General features: G+C 55.0%; 1 protein-coding gene across 2 annotated transcripts in view; it reads right to left on the bottom strand.

Annotated features, from left to right (window-relative positions):
• Positions 1-489: 489 nt before the first annotated feature.
• Positions 490-18,764, bottom strand: part of CDH22 (cadherin 22) — a 121,963-nt gene continuing 103,688 nt past the window's right edge. For both annotated transcript variants that reach the window (XM_036323663.1, XM_036323662.1), the window contains exons 9-12: positions 10,563-10,684; positions 10,329-10,446; positions 4,498-4,749; positions 490-1,773 (exon numbers count right to left, since the gene is read on the bottom strand). In XM_036323663.1, coding sequence (XP_036179556.1) covers positions 1,232-1,773; positions 4,498-4,749; positions 10,329-10,446; positions 10,563-10,684 — 1,034 coding nt within the window. In that variant the 3' untranslated portion in view covers positions 490-1,231. The remainder of the gene's footprint in view (positions 1,774-4,497; positions 4,750-10,328; positions 10,447-10,562; positions 10,685-18,764) is intronic.

Here is an 18,764-nt window from a genome sequence, read left to right on the forward strand (position 1 = left end):
AATGAATCACTTGGGAGTAGGGTGGAAAGACAAATAGCCTGTATCTTATAATCAAATGGTTTTAGAGCTGTAGGCTTAGAGATGACTTAGCCCCTTCGGTTCTTAACTTGGGGGTCCATGAATGGGGAGACTGATGGGTTCCAGGACCAGACAGATAAGGTCCTCATTGTACTCAGTGGCTTCTGATCCCTTCACCTTCCACCAACCCTCCCACCTCATCCAAGTCCTAGAGCCACCCAGCTTGTCCTCTCTCGGCACCCCTGGCAGGTGCCCTATCCCAGTGTTGCCTGTGGCTCCAGAAGTCTCTCTAGTCCCTGGAACATCCCTATTCCCCAGTCAGGGCAGGAGCATGACAGGCATTTGGGACCTGTTCCTCCTCCCTTGGATGTTGGGAAAGGGGGAGGGCCACTGGGGTGAGGGAGTGAGCTCAGACCTGGGAGGCAGACATGCTGGGCTTCTAATAACGACAACGATAGTAATAGTATCAAAGGCTAACATTTATTGAACACCTACTATGTGCCAGGCACTGTCCTAACCCCTTGACTTCTGAACCCTTTTATCTTCACTTTTCCGGGTAGGTTCTGTTATTAGCCTCAGTTGACAGTTGAGAAACTGTGGTCCAGAGAGGCGGGGCCACTTGCCGAGGCCAGGCAGCTGGCAAGTACCAAGGGCACCACTGTTCACGGACCGGGTGTCTTTGGACAGCTCACTGCGACTGTGCTGGGTGGCTTTCTCCAGCTGTTCCCCGCGGGGTCCCACCTCATGGTTTCTGTGACGACTAAGATAGACTCTCCAGTATCCCAGCACACAGTAGGCGCTTAGTAAATGAACAGCACTTCTTTCCTTTTAACTCTTATGGGGGAAACCTGTGGGGGGCACCTGGCAGCGTCCTCCCCCCAGGGTTTTCCCCCAAGCCAGGAGTGAGTAACCCGCCCCTTCTCGCAGCAATGACACCCCGATCTCCCTTCCTAACCCCAGATCCACGCAGTGCCTGGTCTCGCGGCAGTTTTAATAACGTTGATCATAATTCTCGCACCTCTGGGCCGAAAGCTGCACCCCGATGCCCCTTGCCGGGGCTTTGGGAATCAGCCCCCAACAAGCCCCCTCCGTCCGGCCGCCCTGGGAGGGTTGGAGGGTTGGGGAAGAGGGTGAGGAAGGGAATTGCTGTGTCCTCGGGCCCAGTGGGGTCCTGGGCGGGGCACGCAGCCGCGGCCGCGGAAGGTGGAAGGGGCTAGGAGGCCGGGGCCTGGTCGTCCGCGCGGTGGCCGGCGTAGAGCGCCGCCAGGGGCCGGAAGCGCGGGCCCCAGCTGCGGAGATAGGCGAAGTCCTGCTCGGAGCCCGACGAGCCGCTGTGCAGCGAGCTGAGCGAGCCGGCGGGCGAGTCCGCGCCCTCGAAGGCGTAGGTCTGGAAGGCGTCGTAGGGCGGCACCGACAGGTCCCCGTCCGCCAGCGCCACCTTGCGGCTGATGAAGTCCCTGAACACCGAGAAGTCCGGCGGCGGGCTCGGCGGCTCCTGCGGGAGCGGGTGGCGCTCGGAGGGCAGGCCGGGCGCGGGGCTGCCCCCGCTCGGGCCGCCGCCCCCGTCGCCGCCGCCCTTGAGCTCGCCAAAGTCGTACAGGCTCCGCAGCGCCGACATGTCGTAGGCCTCGGTGTCCTGCTCGCCGCCACCCTCGTCGTTGTATTTGATGACATTGTCCCGCATGTCCTCGTCCTCCTCGGAGCTCAGGTGGCTCTTGTGGTGGCGCCTGAGGGTGAGGATCAGCAGCACCAGCACTGCGTGGGGGACAGAAGGGGCGTGAGGGCCGCGCAGGGCCCCTCCCACCCGGGGAGCCGGGCCTAAGGCTGCCTGGAGAGGCGGGGAGCTCTCTCCCTCTCGGGGTGTGCGCACTGGGGCCAGACCACCAGTCTGCGGGGCACCGAGGGCAGTGTGGGAATTTCATGGGTGTTGGGGGCTGGACCCAACCTCTGGGGTCTTCATCCTCAGCTCCATGAAGAGACACACCCAGGTCTCCAGGTGCCGGGGTGTGGAAGGGAGCAGCTGAGGGCTGGAGGAATGTCCTTGGCCCTGACCTCTCTTTCACCCTCGCCCTCCTCTGCCCACTCCGGAGTCCTGAGCACCTCCGAGCCTCTGGAGTCTCAGGTCAAGGCGCCTCCTGCAGGAGCCCTTCCGGGAAGAGCTCCAGGCCATCACCTCCCAGCTCCCTTGGTGAGGAGCTCCGCCCTCCATCACTGGCTCTCAAACCTGGGTCCCTGGACCAGCGGCAGCCAGCATCTCCTGGGAGCTCGTTAGAAATGGGAACGCTCCGGTCCCACTCCAGGTCTACCAGTGTGAGAGCCACGGCTCCATCACACCGCCGGCCCTGCGGGGCTAACACCCCAAGTACACACCCTCCGCTCCCCTGGAGGACCTCCCAATGTCCCCCCAACCTGCTGCCTGGCGCGCAGTGAGCACGTGGAGCGTGCTTGTTGAATGAATGACTGAATGAGGATGGAAACCTGGGTGAGTGAAAGGAAGAGTGAATGAATCAATCAGCCCTTCTTGGCTCTCTTCACTTGACTTCCCGCCCTCCTTGTTCTCTGCCTCCTCCCATGTCTGGTCCCATGTCTGCTCAACCATCAGAGCAGGCGTCTCCCCTCTGACTTCTTAACCTTAGATGCCGCAGGACTCAGTCCCTGGACCTCCATCCGCAGTCCCTCTTGGCGCTCTCCTTCAGTCTCATGGCTTTATAAAATCTCCATTAGAGGCTGGCAAATCCTGTGCTGCAAACTCCAGCCTGGACCTCTCCCCTGAAATCTAGATTGCATGTCCTGTTTCCTATTTAACCAGTCCTCTGGGTTGACCAAGAGAATCTCACATTTAACTGCCCACACGTGAGCTAACACTCTTTCCGCCTTCCTCACCCTCAGTCTCCTTCGTTGCAGTGATGGCAACCCCGACCTCCCAGTTACTCAGGGCTTTTGGTCTCTTCTGCTCACTGATGAGTTCAGTGCCTAGAACAGTTCAGCACAGAGGGGGAACTCACCGGGTGGAAAAATAAGAAACTGATGAATGAAGGGGAGAATTAAATGGATAGGTGGGTGGATGGATGGACAGATGCCCTGGGTACTATGCCAGGCCCTGGATTGTTCTTGCTGCTCCAAACAGCTCCAGCAGCGCCAGTGGCCAGAGTCAGCGGTTGGGGCCATGAAGCAGGGTGCTGGCTCATGGCCTAACAAGGTGGCTCATGACAGGGAAGGGGATGGGGCCAAGGAGAGGTCCGGAGGGAGGGGAGGTGTCAGGAGGGAAGTGGGGAAGATGGATGGATGGCTTTTGGAGCTGGAGGCTGGAAGCTGCAGAGGGGGATGCCGGTGAGAGCAGATGGTGGGGAGCGCAGGCGGCAGGCGACAGATGTGCCAGGCCCGATCAGTGATTCCGCCGTCACCTTTAGAGCACTGATGTGCACTTTCTTCGTTTGTGGGCAATTAGGCAGAAATTTGTTTGTACTGCCTCAGAAAATGAGACGGCTGTAAAGTGCACCCTCTGGAAAAGGGTTTCTGAGCCATGGGCTGGGGAGGGGAGAGAGGGGGGCTGGGGCCTCCCAGCTAGGAGAAGCCTGTCCAGGGCCTCTGCAGGGACCTGAGGGGGTGCAGTTTGGCCACAGGCTGGTCCTCAGAGGGGTGGGCAGTGGCCATACGAGTGGTAGGCAATGAGGGGTGGGGGCAGCTGACATCTCCCAGGGAACTGAGCAAAGCCGGTATCTGCAACATGGACCTCCCTTGAGTCCCTCTAGCTCTCACTGTTCCGTGAAGCCCAGTAGTCAGGGCTGAGATGGGGCCTTTTGCTACCAGGGTGAAAGGCGGCATTATGGCCACTTGAATCAGTTTAGCTCCTGGAGCTTGACCTCTTCACTGGGAACATAGTTGGGGTTCAATGGGCTGCCGGTGGAACTGACACCAGAGTAAATTTTGACCCCAAATTCTTAAGATTTTGCCCCAGCTGCCCCAAGATTTTGGCCCCAGTTTAGATTCATAGCAGGTGGGGTAGAGGAGCAGGAAACACAGAGCGCGAAGACGTGATTTCAAGTCGGCGGACTAACTGTGCCTCCTACGCAAGCCACTAAACCTCTCTGAGCCTCAGTTTCCTCATCTGAAAAATGGGGATAATACACCTGGCTGAGTGGTGGTGAGGCTCACAAGAGCCCTTTACTACATAGAGAATAAAATAGGACAACGGATGAAAGAATCTTTAAAAACATGCTTGGTTTTTCAAAATTAGGGAACTTTTGGCCCGTGTAGAGGGTGGGGCAGCACGGCTTAGTCTCAGGTGGGGGTTGGCACTGTCAGCTGCTCCGCACTGAGAAGACTGTTCATGGGAACTTCATGTTGGAGCTTGGACACCATTCAAGCCAGCCCTTCCCTGTATGGAGAGGGAAACTGAGGCCCCACGGGGACTACCAGGGAAGGAAAGCCAGTGCCCAGGATGGGGCCACTGGGGGGGGGGGCTCTCAGTGGACTCACCGACTAGAATGAGGACACAGACCAGCAGGGCGATGAGGGCACCAGGGCTGAGGGAGGCGGCCATGACGAAGGCCGTGGTGTTGCAGGACTGGATGGCGCCGGAGCTGTCGCAGCCGCAGATGCGGATGGTGAGCGTGCCCGTGCTGCTGAGCGTGGGCGGCCCGCTGTCCACCACCAGGATGGGCAGGAAGAACACGTCCTGCTCCTGCCGGTTGAAGCCCAGGTGCTGCGTGTGCACTGCGGCTGTGTTGTCTGCGCCAGAAAAGGGAGGGGCGCGTGACCTGCGGCCCAGGCTCAGCTTCCCCTGTCCCGGGCACCTCTTCCCTATGCCCCAGGCTACAGCCTCCCAGCTGACCTGTGGGTCTATTCCCTGATCTTCTAAAATTCTGTTCCCAGCTGTCCCCAAATTCTGTCCCCAGCTGCCCGAAGATCCTGTTCCCAGCCATATAGCCTGCAGTTCTGTCCTTAGCTGTCCCAACATTCTATTCCCAGCGATCTCAAGATTCTTTTCTTATTCAAGCTATTCCAAGATTCTGTCCCCAGCTGGGCCAAGGTCCTGTCCCTGGCTATGGTGTTTTTTTTTCTCCCCCCATTTGTCTCAACAGCCTGTTTTTGTTCCGGATCCCACCACAGTTGTCCAATGCATCCTGACCCTGGGGAACTGTGGCCCTTGGGTTGTGGCTTGCTGGGCCCTGACAAGTCCTGGGTCATCAGAAAAGACCGGGGACACTGGCTAGCAGCTGCCTTTGGCTGCAGAAGCGTTCTGTCCAGAGTCTGAGAGACTGAGCCTGGAGGGCTGGGGCGTGGCCCCCAGGGCCTGGTAAAAGGGCCTGCTCATGCCAAAGCTCCCTCAACCACCTCCTTCCTTTTTTAAACACATGTGGCCAGAGAGGACGGTGAACTAACACACGTACTCATTACCTCACGGTAGCCTGTTGCTAGGAATGCCAGCATGCCTGGGGGTGGGTGTCTGGTCTTGGAAAAAGGGCTCACATGTGGTACCCACTTCCCCTGGCCTTTCTGCCTCCTCTGCACCTCTCCTGGATGGGTCAGGCCATCCCTGAGCCTTCATCACTTTGATCGCTGCCAACATGGTGGTACAGAAGTACTGAGAGCCCAGCTGGCCACTCCCCACACTTCACAGCCAACTCCACAAGAGGGGGCCCTGCCCTCCAAGTCTTGCTGCTGGTCTCACTGACCTCTGACTTTGGCAGCCTGGGTCTTTCTCCCGGCCTTTGTGGCCTCAGTTAACCCAGTCTCTCTGCAGCCCCCAATTCAGGGCCCCATCCTGGCCTTCCCCATAATGGGTACAAGGCAGGAAAAAGCCTTTGGAGGGCCGTGTGTGACCTTGAGCACATCTAGGAAGTGGACTAGAGATCCAGCTGAAATAAGATTGGTCCCGGCTGAAGCTCATGTGATAGGAACATGAGAGTTTGTGATATGATTCTATCCACTTTTACACCCATTTGAAAATTTCCACAAAGATGCTAAAAATAACGCCAAGTTGACAATTTACTAGCTTGGGAAACTTAGCTTCTCTGGACATCAGTTTCCTAATCTGTAGCTAAGGAAAATAGAATCACGTGGGTGTGAGGATTAAATGGTAAAATGCATTAGAATAGTTCCCAGCACACAGAAACTCACAATAGATGCTGTGGTTCTTTTCTTCGCGCCCCACCCCGATGTTCCTGGGGCTGCACGGAGTGCTGCGCTCTGTCTAGGCTGCTCTGTCCTTCACTCACCAAGTCCCTGCTATTTGCAACACCCTCTCCACCTCCTTGCCTGGGCAAATTCCTCATCCGTCATGCTCCAGCTAAATGTCACCTCCTTTCTGTGGCCTCCTTTCTCCGCTTCCCTGGGAAGGAAGGATTTATGACTCCCCTCTCTCTGCTCTGACTACGCAGGTGCCATGCACACTTCTGTTCAGCACTTGTCACACTGTGGTACCGCAGCGTGTGCCTGTCTCTTTCCTGGCACCGAGCCAGACTTGAACAGCGATGCTTGAATGAACCACAACTTTCGGGGTAACTTTTGTGGTCCTTGGTTAGTTCCTCAAGCTCTGGCTTGCACTCTAGCCCTCCTGTCAAAGGTGTAGTTAACCCCAGCTGTGAAAACATCGGCCTTCCCCTGGGGAAGAAAGGAGGCTCAAGAACAAGATGGGGAAAAGAGGGAATGGGTGGGACTCCTTTGCATGTACCGAATGCTTTCTATGCATCAAGGATGAGTGGATACTTTAAACACAGAGTAATGTTTAATCCTTACAACCAAGAGTTGACATGATCCCCATTTTATATATGTGGAAGTTGGTGACTTATCTGAATTTATCCAGTGAAATTGTTGGCATAGCTACCTTTTCCATCCACCCCAAATTACCCATTCATCCACCTATCCGTCCGTCCATCCATCCATCCATCATACATTCATCACTGCTCCTCCATCCATCCTTCCATCATCCATCCATCCATCCATCCATCCATCGTCCATCCACACATCCATCCATCCATCCATCCATCCATCCATCATCCATCCACACATTCATCCATCCATCCATCCATCCATCCAATAACTCTTTATTGAGTAACTACTATGTGCTAGGCACCATGCTATTATGGGGGAGGGGGGAAGATAATGGAGAGCTAAACCGATAGTACTGGATCTGAGTTTAAATTCTAATGTGAGAGACAAATATTAATCAAATAGACAAGTTAGTTTACAATTACAAACCACAGACCACGGTGAGGGCTAATGAGGAAAAGTATAGGAAGGGCACCTAACAGAGGACTGGACTCAGTCTGGAAGGTCAGGGAGGTAGGTCTTCTTGGAAGAAGTGATATTACTGCTGAGCCCTGAATGATGAGTTCAAGGAGGGAATAGCCATGCAAAGGCCCTGAGGTTGGAAGAAACATAATACACTCAAGGAGCCAAAAGCAGTTCATTGTGGCTGGAGGGATGAAGGTGATGGCTAAAGTGAGTCAAGATTGAGGCTGGAAGGGGAGGCAGGGACCCGCCGTGGAAAGTATTAGAGGCCATGGTAAGGAATTTGGGTTAATTTCTTAAAAGCAATGGGAGGCCATGGATTGGTGGGTTTTAAGTGATCTAGTGACATGTCATTTATTCATTCAACAGTAGATACTAATTGAGCACCCTCTACATGTCAGGACTATTCTAGCCCCTGAGGATACAGTAATGAACAACACAGACATGGTCCCTGCCCTTGCTGAGCCTATATTCCAGACAAGGAAGTTTCTAATGTAAAATACAAGAGTGGATGTAGAAGACCAGTTGGGAAGCTATTGTGTATTTCAGCTGTGAGATAATAGTGGTGGTGGAGGCACCGAGAATCAGACAGATTTGAAAAATGAGTGGCTGGCTCTGGCTCAGCTTCAAATTTCCCAGCAAGAACAGAGGAGAGGAGAGGGACATTTGTTTCCCAGGGTTGCTGTCTTGGCCATGGGGACATATGTTTTGAGAGCTTTGGTCCCTGCCACTCCTTCACCCATAAAGAGGGACTCCCTGAGCATTGTCCCTGAACCCCTGAGCTGCCTCCCGGGCTGTGGCTGGTTTCAGCTGGGGAAGCCGCTGGCCAGCCCAGACCCCTACCCCAAACTTCTAGGTGGAATCTGCGCCCAGCACCGCATGCATCCATCTGGCCTGACATCTATCAGTGTCAGTCCCTGGCTGCAAAAGCAATATTTATAAATCACGTTTCCAAACTGGCTACAAATTTGTACAAAGAAACAGATGGTTTGGGGTAGCCGTTTGTCACCCTGGATATTTATACGGTGAGGAGGAGGGGGCGTGGCACACCGCGGGAAGGATGGGGGACAGGAGGAGGAGACCTTTCCTTGCTCCTACCAGGGGTCCCCCCAGGTAGAAGCTCTGGTGGCCTCCAGGCAAAGAAAGGCATTTGGGGGAGAACCCCAGGCCCCTTGGTTGGAAAGACTCATGCATTTGGAAAGGTCAAGCCAGGGCTATTTGTGTCTCCCGAGGCCTGCTCAGGATACCGCTGGAATGGTGAGAAGGCAGGGCTATGCCGGTTGTTAAAATATGGAAATTCTTCTACAAAGGTCTAAAGAGCCACAACTCTGAGCCCCTCAAGTCCTTCCCTGAGGCCTCAGCCTTCCCCCCAGGCACTCCCTACCTGACACAACCAAAGCCACCAGGGGGTTCAAGCCTGGCCCAGCCAGGGCTCTAGGCTCCTGCTCCAGGTGACTTAAGGTCAGTGTCCTTTCTGGGGTGCACTAGGTGTAAAATGTTTTTAACACGACTCCTGGAAATATGGATGGGTCTGGCTACAGAGCCCCCTGAGGTCTTTCCCTTTGTAGGGAAGGCGTGTAAAGGTATTGGGGATGGTCCAGGCTTATTCCGGGGTCAGAGGAACCAACATGGTCGGGACCCTGGCACCTCTCTGTGGACATCTCCTCCTGGTCCTGTTACTCACTCACGCCAACCAGGCAGGCCTCCTGTTCCTGGAGCATCCCAGGCCTATTTCCACCTCAGGGACTTTGCACTTGCTGCTCTGTCCACCTGGATCATTCTTTGTCCAGTTATCTGCATGGCTCACTCCCTCATTTCCTTTAGATCCCTACTCACTACTGATTCCTTCAGATGGCCTTCCCAGACCATCTTATTTGAATTAGCTTGCACTCTTACCCTGTTTTGTTTAATACCTTTTATTGAACACCTACTATGTGCCAGGCACTGCTGTAGGCACTTAGGAGCCAGCACTGAACAAAATGAAGTCTAGACTCTTATGGCTATTACATAATTCCTCCCACTCCCACAGCCACTTACATCCCCAACATATTATTTATTTGATTCATTTCCCCTCACTAGAATGTAGACTCCAGAGGGCAGGGATTTTTATCTTGTTTGCCATGTATTTCCAGAGCGTAGGACAGTGCCTGACACAAATGCTCAATAAATAGTTACTGATGAAGGAGCTAAGTTGTTCTAGGTACTCACAATACACCTCGGCAGCCCTCATCTCCCTGGGGGGACCTAGTCACCTGAGGTGGCAGGCATGGTCAGCCCCCATTTCACAGATGATGAAAACTGAGGCTTACAGATGTGCCAACCTTGTCAGAGTTGCATAGAGTTACCAGCTGAGCCTGGGAGGAACCCAGGTTCCTCACTCCCAGCCCATTGATCACCCAGTCTGTTTCTCAAAGGTTCAAACTTCAAATTCTTGGGGAACTTGCTGGGGCACGTCTCATAATGGGATCAGTCAGGCTGGGCGGGGCAGTTTCCTTTCAAGGTAGTGAGCTAAGGCAGGAAGTACACTGGATCTGAGACAAGCATGAGTTCAAGTCCCAGCCTCCCCACCGACTCCTATAGGGCCCTGGGCGGGTCCTTGATCCTCTTAGAATCTCAGTTTCATCACCTGCAAAATGGAGGAGGGCTAAGGAAACCACCGTAGGGTGGCTGTGAGGATGCAAAGAGCAATGCGAGTGACATAAAGCGCTTTCTAAGCTGAAGGCAGGTGTGTGTGCGTATGGCTTAATCAGCCTTCACTTAGGGGCTCTTTATGCCCTGGCCTCAGACCCACCCCCTCCTCATGGAGTGCCTCTCTGTGTATTTCCATCTATCACTCTCTACCCTTGAGATGCCCCTCTCCACTGGGCCACCCACCCGCTGCTTGTTCTGCAGGGTTTGACCAGCGGCCTGGGTAACAACAGCTCCAGCTTGGCCTGGACTTTCTGTGTGACCTTGGGCCCAACGCTGACCCTCTGGGTGTCTCAGTCTCTCCATCAATAATGTGGAAGGAAGGCAGTTAAGTTAGGCTCCTCCCTCCATGCACCCTAGGATTTGGGGGTTCAGAAGTAACTCACCTTGAATGTCGAGCAGAGAGAAGTGAGGGTTGCTGGGAGCTTCAGGCACCAGGCGGAAATAGAAGCGGTGCCCACCCTGGGGCTCGTCTCTGTCCACCACGCTGATGGTCTGGATGAGCTAAAGGTGAGGAGGGGCAGGGGGCTGACGTGAGGCCGAGCCCCCTCGGGGCTTGGATAGAGGAGCCCCTGGCCAGTCCCGGCAGCAACCTGCAGTCCCCAGCCCCTGGGCGTTACCTGGCCTGGCTTGGCGTCTTCACACACGGCTGCCTCATAGGGAGTGGCCAGTTCTGGGGGATTGTCATTCACGTCCAGGATTCGGATCCTTAGGGATGCCCGGGAGAGCTGGGCATGATTGTCTGTAGCAAGAGCGCAGGAGGAGGGTGACAGGTATCCAATATGGGACCTAGACAAGCCCCCACCTGCTGCTGGACAAGGTTAGGCAGTGGAGTCACACTGAGAGAGACTTGTGGGGTGATCAAGCTGGTACCAGGATCAGGACTGAGGACATCTGGCACAAGTGGGTTATCACCACTGTCACTGTCACATCACCATTGCCATCACCATCACCACCATTAGATGATCACTGTAGCCATCACTATTACTGTCACTGTCACCATCACCACCAGTGCCATTAGCATTGGCACCACAGCCTTCACCATGGTAACCACCAATACCACCCAGGCCATCACCAACACCATCACCATCTCCACCATCACCCCTGTCAATATCACCATTACTATTACCACAACCACCAATAGTATTACAATTGCCACCTCTGCCAATATAACTATCAGTATCACCATCTCCACCCTCATCACTATTACCCTCGTCAATGCCATCAACACAGCTCTATTACCATCACTATTAGATCACCACCAGCTCTATTGTCACCATTAGAATTATCACCACCACCACCACCACCACCACCTTCATTATCTCTACCGTCATCACAAACATGAAGGCCGTCACTATCACCACCTCACCCCCACCACATCATCAGCCCCACCATCATCACCATCACACCACCACCCCACTCCCGCCTCCAGCAACACTACCAGCACTGTCGCCAGCTCTGTCCATCACCATGGAGTGGACAGAACACACCTGGAGCAGTCACGCCCATTATTTCAGGCATCCTGTAGAAACCCTGTGGTTTGGTACAATTATATCCCCATGGTGCCGAAGAGAAACTCCCACATGGAAAAGTTTAAAGATGTGGTCAGCTGGCAACTGAGCCCCAAATCTCTGTCTTTCAAGACCTGATCCTGAGAGGGTGTGACAAGTCCACCTCCGGTCTTGGCCTGGGTCCTCAGCAAAACCATCAAGTCCCCACTCCTCCCACTGTGATGTCTTTGAGGTCAAGGCTTCTGTCGTATGACTTCAACTTTGTGGGACACGACGCAGAGTAGGTCCTAATACATTTGTTGAACAAATGAATGAAACCCGGAAGGATTCAGATGGAAAGAGGTTTGAGTTCCCGGCAGGGCTCGGTCCTTGACCCTGTGCTTGATCTTGGGTAAGACCTTTCTCTCTGATATGAGTTTCCACACCAGAGAGCGAAGGGAGCATAGTGATTAAGGTCTAGAACTCTGGAGCCACATGGTTCTGATCCCAACACCATCACTTTTTTGTTGTTGTTGTTAATCCTCACCCCAGGATATTTTTCCTTTGATTTTAGAGATAGTAGAAGAGAGAGGGAAAGGCAGAGAGAAACATCAATGTGAGAGAAACACATTGATTGGTTGCCTCCTGCATGTGCCCGGTCCAGGGCCCAGGCCAGGGAGGAGCCTGCAACCAAGGTATGTGCCTTTGACTGGAATCGAACCTGGGACCCTCTGGCCTGCAGGCCGATGCTTATTCCACTGAGCCAAACCAGCTAGGGCCCAACACCGTCATTTAGCCGCTGTGTGATCCATAAGACGTGACCTGTCTTCTCTGTGCCTCAGTTTTCTCACCAGCAAAAGGGGGTTAGTAGCTATGGGCTGCCTAAGGGGACAGACTGAGTTACTATCTGTAAAGCCCTTGAAACTGCATGTAACACAGCAGGTGCTGCATAGGGATCTGTTGCATAAGCAAACACTCTCAGGGCTGTTCAGCAGTGACACCAAGTGACTAGGATGTTGGGACCCCTCACCCAGCCTGCCCTCTCTGAGCAACACCCAGAATGTTGGCCCTTCCTAGCTGCACCCAGACCTCTGTGTGCTCACTGGTGCCTGGTCCTCCGCTATCTTAGCCGTGAGTTCATTCCTCTTCAAGGACACCCTCTGGGACAGGAAACTACCCCCGTTCAAGCAGGGATTCCAGGGTTGGGTCTTTGGCCTGCCTGGCAGGGAACTATTCTGGGGGCAACCTGGAAGCTTCCAGGCAGCCAGGAGCCCCGGGAGTTTTGGGGGGAGTGGAACTGGTTGGCTGCCTCTTCCTCTGAACCCCGGGCCGCTGGATGTGGACTGCGGCTGCCTGTGTGTTGATAGAGAGGAAGGGAGACGGGGAGGCAGGTGCAGCCACCTCAAAGGAAGCGGGTGAGTCTTTAATTAACTCAGACCCTGACCCCTCTCTGGAGCTCCCCTTAGCCGGGGGCACCTTATCCTCTCAGCCCACTCGGACCTGCTGCTTCGGCGATTAGGGGGGTTTTTCCAGGGGTGAGAGATAGGAGTCGTGACTGGGAATGCCGGGAGAGCCGTTATTTTTAAGAGTGCGGTGTTGGAGAACTTAGACAGACAGATGGTGGTGCTTTCTGGAGTCGGGGAGGGTGAGGCTGTGCCAGGAACAGGCACCTCTCTACCTGCGGAGGCAGAGGGAGGGTAGGGGGGCACCCTCCCCTGCAGTGGGGGCGGCACAGGGACCAGAGAAGAGACAGAGTCCTGTGGGCACGCAGAAAGGAGCCCTCAGGACAAGCTCCCCGTCCGTGGGCAGCCACCCTGCGGGAGGACTGGCCACAGCAGGAGAGGCCCCCTATGGCACCATTTCTTTAGGTCCTGCTGGTATCTCCTCCCTCTTCTTTTTGAAACGTTCGTGCTTTGTTGCGATATCATTGTCATTAACATGGTGTGAGCGGAAGGTGTACAATGTGTGAGGACCTGATACATGTATAGATTGTGAAATGTTTACACGACACGGTTAGTTAACACGGCTTCCTTCCCGCCCCGCGTAATTACCATTCTGGTGCTGTTCCGCCTTCCCTTTTAAAATGTCACAGGTCACCTCTTGAGAAAGCCCTGAGCCCTTGGGCATGAGTGAGGGTCTCAGATCTAAGGGGCAGGGCAGCTGAATCAACCGGAGGAGGGGAGCCTCTGCCAACATCGCCACCTGCAAAGCTTATCCCAGGGACCCCGAAATTGGGGGCTGGCCTGGAACCCCCAGAGCTTGTGGGCCACCCTGAAATCAAGACCCAGTGCCCCTGACATCACAGCAGTCTCCAGCCGGCTGCAATTAGTCACCTGGGAAGCCTTTAAAACACACAGATGCCCAAGGCTTGGCCACTGCCATTTTTTGTTGTTTTTAAAAAAAATATATTTTATTGATTCTTCACAGAGAGGAAGGGAGAGGGATAGAGAGCTAGAAACATCGATGAGAGAGAAACATCGATCAGCTGCCTCCTGCACACCCCCCACTGGGGATGTGCCCACAACCAAGGTACATGCCCTTGACCGGAACCGAACCTGGGACCCTTCAGTCCACAGGCCGACGCTCCATCCACTGAGCCAAACCGGTCAGGGCAGCACTGCCATTTTTTTAACAGCTCCAGGAGCCCAGTGTGTAGCAAGGGCTGCCAACCACCGCCCTGGAGTGACCAGCAGGTGGGGGAGTCCAGCCTGATGTCTCACCTCTGACTGCCTTCTTCCCAGGTTAACATCATTTGTAAAAATTGATAATAATAATTCACACGTTTACCACCTTAAATATTTCTGGTATAAAACAAGGAACCCACCCATGCATTAATCTTCACCTCTGTGCAGGACTTTCCAATTTATAACAAACTTTCTTATCTATGACCTCATTTCATTCTCGGAACAACCTGTTAAGGAGGTCTTGTTAAACCCATTTTGTAGATGAGAAAACTGAGGCCCAGAGAGGGGCAGGACTTTATCCAAAGCCCCAGGCAAGTCACCGGCAGAGCTGGGTTGGGTTCTAAGTCTCCTGACTCCAAGTCCAGTGCTTGGTCTAGGTACAATGTCAGTGGGCCTTCTAGCTGCCTGGATATTTGTCCATCCAGAGGCACCTACTGCTCAGACCCAGGCCCACAGTGACCCCACCCAATGCCCAGCAGCAGGTGCCCTCTCCAGGGGCCAGATCCCCCCTGGGCCTCCCCCCCTCGCCTTTGGCATCTCAGTTCAGCTGACTGACATGCAAATTAGTTTAATTATTTCTTCTTCTAAAATAAATTATATTTTGCAGTAGCTGCAATATGTTGTGTCAGGCAAAATTACATTCAATATTTTTAAACTAATTGATGCAGCCTTGAGGAAGGCTGATTGACAGCCCAGAGCTGAGCAGGCCTGCAGCCTTAGCGATTCCTAAATTAAAATTAAACGTGCTTCGGCCTGGTGGTTCTTCCCTGTGCTGGCTCCCCATTAATCTGGGAGGTGGCAGGTGATGCCTTGGGGGGCCGAGGGGCTAAGGGGCCCAGCAGTTCAGTGGGTGCTTCAGGAAGAGACCAGACTTGGGGCAGAGAATGGCTGTGCAGTGTGGGTGGGCTTCTTACACTTTGCGCCCCGGGTCCCTTATGCATAACAGATGGAGGAATGGACTGAGCAATTTGGAGCTGAGACCTCTGGTTTTTGCTGACAATTACGGATTGAGCACCTTCTGTGTACCAAGGACACAACAGTGAGCAAGACCAACATGGTCTCTCAGTCTAGTGGCAGGGACAGACATTACTCCAGACCCTGAAAAGAGTTGAGGGATAAAGTTCAGGAGCTGTGAGAGAATGGAGCAGGGGGTCCCGCCCTTGGGGGGGGGGGGGCGGTGTACAGGGATGTGTTCTCTGGAGTAAGTGACCTTTAGGTTGAGCTCTAACTAGGAAGTAATGTGAAACCCATTGTTAAACCAATCAGGTGAAGTCCTGATGACCTTATTTAAACTTGCCTCTTACTCTCCCACCTGACACCCCTCCCCGGCTATATTTCTCCCCACAGCACACATCAACACCCCCATGTTTCTACCTGCCTACCTTGCCCATTGCCCACCTCCCCCGCTAGGAAGTCAGCAGAATTTTTGTCTGTTGTGTTTACTGCTGTAACCCTAGCACCCATGTGCTGCGTAGCCCTGTTCCTGCCTCTATCGCGGGACCAAGGTTTTCTCATCAGTAAAACAAATGGAGTTGGACTTGGAAGTTCTCCGTGGCTGTGAGAGAAAGAGAAGCCCAGAGAGAAAGAGAGATCGAGGCTGCAAGAGTGGGAGAGAGGAGATGAGAGGGGGGAGAGGGAGGGAGGGGCAGCTCCGAGGTACCTCCTTCCCGCTCACTGGCTGTGGTGGGGGCAGGAGCAGAGCTGGACCCTCTTCTGCACCATCTATCAGCCCCTCCTCCTCCCAAAGGAATTAAATTGCATCGAAAAACACCGGGCTCTGATTAGAGCTGGCCAGCTGGGCAGGAAGATTTATCATCCCAATTACCAGCCGGCCAAGACAAGCAGGCGGGATGGTGAGGGGGGCTGGGTGAGCAGGTGGGGGTGCTCAGGGGAGGGGCTTCAGGGGACTCCACGCACGCCCTGCCCTGTCCCCACTCATCTCCAGTGGAAGTGGGAGGTCGGGTGCCCTTCTCTGTCTCTCGGGGACTTTGATGATCTGTTTGGCTTCCCCAAGGAGCCTGGAGGCTTTGATCTTGTTGGGGGGCGGTTCAGTCCTCCCGAGGGTAAGGGAGGACGTCTGGGTGCAGTGGGGGCCCTAGAATCGGTGCTGTGGGGAGGTTTTCCTCCCTAGAGCTGAGTGGTCCTAACGTTCTGGGCGGTCCTGTGGAGACTATGGGCATCACGAAACCCTTGTTCCTGGTGGCATGTCAGGCGGCTGAGGTGGCAGAGGACCCCAGGGGTCCCCTAGTCCAAGAGGAGCCCAGGCCCGCTTTGCACCCCCTGGTGATGGGGAGGTCACTGCCCCCCAAAGTGGCCCCGCCATGCAGGGCTGAGCCAAACCTCTTCTCCACTCTCCGCCTCCCTGGCACTTCTTCCACCCCACCCGTGCTGGCCCTGCCCGCCCGCCCGGCCGGCCGGCGCCCACACGAATCTAAGCCGGGTCTTCCTCGCAGCCCCATCTTTCTCCTGCTCCAGGCGGGTCCCCTCCTGTCTGCCCTCCCCTCTGAACCCGAGCGAATGTTGGGGACCGCACATCTGACTAGGTCAGTCTTCTGCTCACCGATTCCTGCCGTCTCCAGGAGCCGCCCAGCTCACAGGACATCGGTGACTTCTGCGTGCTCCCTCGCCCCGCCTGCGCCAGCCTCTCCCAGCCCAGCCTCGGACACCCCTGTGCTCCTTCTCAGCAGGCCTCCAGGCCTGTGCACACAGGGGCCTCTGTGTTGGGAGCACCCGGCCCCCCTTGCCGCTCAGAAAGGCTTCTTTGGCTTTGGAGACCCAGCTCAGATGTCCGCTCCTCTGCGAAAGCTTTCCTGCCTCTCTCCCTCTGGCTGGGCACCCTCCCCGCTCCTCTCGAGTGCCCATTGCCCCCTGATTCCACTCACTGTTGACATGTCTCTCCCCTGCCCACTGTGAGCTCCCAAAGTCAGTGGCTCTGTGTACCCCCAGGTCTCAGTGCCCAGCCCTGGGCAGGTTGGTGAGGGGCCCCGAGAGAACGCTGGTTGAGGGAGACATGGTGTGCGAGGGTTCTCCCTGGAGGAAAAGTGCTCTCTGCCCCTCAAACCACTGCAACCCCTCACCCCATCCCTGGTCCTTCCTCCAGCCCCGCAGGCACCCCCATTTTGTCCTCCTAAGGAGCACAGGCCTGGGAGTCAGAAAGCCACCTCATCGGTGGATTTGGGCAAGTTGCTTCCCTTCCCTGGGCTCAGTCTCCCCAGCAATGAAATGGGCTGGGGGTGAGGAGGCTGGAAACCATCATCTCCGACATCCCTCTCCCCTCAGACTCGTTCTCTGGCCGTGAAAGCACCTGCTGTGTGTCAGGAACTGTGCTAGGCGCCTCCCGTGCGTGAATTCTAATGCACACAACACGAGATGTTTTATATAAAGCACTCGGCATGATAAAGCTTACAGCATGCCGTCTGGCATATCGTAAGCCTCAAATAAATAGAAACGGCTATCGCTGATAGTTATCCAATGCGGTACCATTTTACAGATGAGAAAACGAAGGCAACGAGAGGGGTGTGACCTGCCCAAACTCACACAGCTGGAAGCAAGCAGCGGAGCCAGTTCCTCTCCATCATGTCCTAACTGGTGGGCGCGCCCATTTAGCCATTCATTCATAAACATTTACACTCGCCTACTACCTACCTGCCTGGCCCGGTGTGACTGCTGCAGACACAGACGAGACCCTGCCCTGGGAGAAGGCATTGTTTCCTGGGGAGAGAGACTGACTGAATACTCCTGAGAGCACATTAGAAATCACAGCACACGCTCTGGGGTAAAGGGAAAACGGGGGGGCCGTAAGACGCGACTTGGCTTGGGGTGACTGGGATGGGGAAGCATTTGGCTAATGCTGAAGGTTTGGCTCTCCTGGGCACGGATGCCTGCCCTCCAGACCAGCCTAGGGCCTGCCGACCCCAGGGGAGGGAGCCGGATGCAGCCCCCGGCACCCCACCCCCCTCTCTTTGAAGGCTGTCCCTTTACAACTGCCCTTTCCACCGAAGGATTCAGACACAAATTGTACTTTAAATTCAATATCGGTCATTAATATTTCATGATTACAAAACGTTAAAGATAATGTCAGGGAAGGAGCGTCGGCATGGGCGGAACGGGGAGGGGAGACAGCATACTAAGTGGCCTGGGAGTCTGGAGGTAATCCAGTGTGACAGGCGGCGCTCCCGCCTCCCACGCTGCTCTCCGAGGGGCTCGCGCAGCTCGGCCGCTGTGTATAAATATTTCCCCTCTGATGCTGTCACCTTACGTTTGTTGCACCCAGAGCAGGCGGGCATGGTGACCCCTGAGCATCCCCTGCTTCTGTGGAAGTCAAATGGATGCTTCAGCCCGAGGCGCAGGAGGGCAGGACCCTCGGCACTGCACGGGGGGGGGCTCCCGCAGGCTGCCAGCACAGGCCTGGGGGGGGGCCCTGGCCGCACATGGACTCGCTCTGTGACCTTGGGGCCATCGCTGTTCCCCCCAAAACCTCTGCCAGGCACCAAGGAATTATGACTTGAGGGGCAATGGGTGAGAGCTGGGCTCTGGAGTCAGACAGGCTGGGGCTGGAGATTTGGACCAATGGCTTCACCTATCTGAGCCTCAGTGTCCCCGTCCACATACTGGGAATACAGCAGGCGCGACACCTCTTAGTGGGAAG

Source organism: Myotis myotis, unplaced genomic scaffold (genome assembly GCF_014108235.1).
Source record: "Myotis myotis isolate mMyoMyo1 unplaced genomic scaffold, mMyoMyo1.p scaffold_m19_p_9, whole genome shotgun sequence".
Lineage (NCBI taxonomy): Eukaryota > Metazoa > Chordata > Mammalia > Chiroptera > Vespertilionidae > Myotis > Myotis myotis.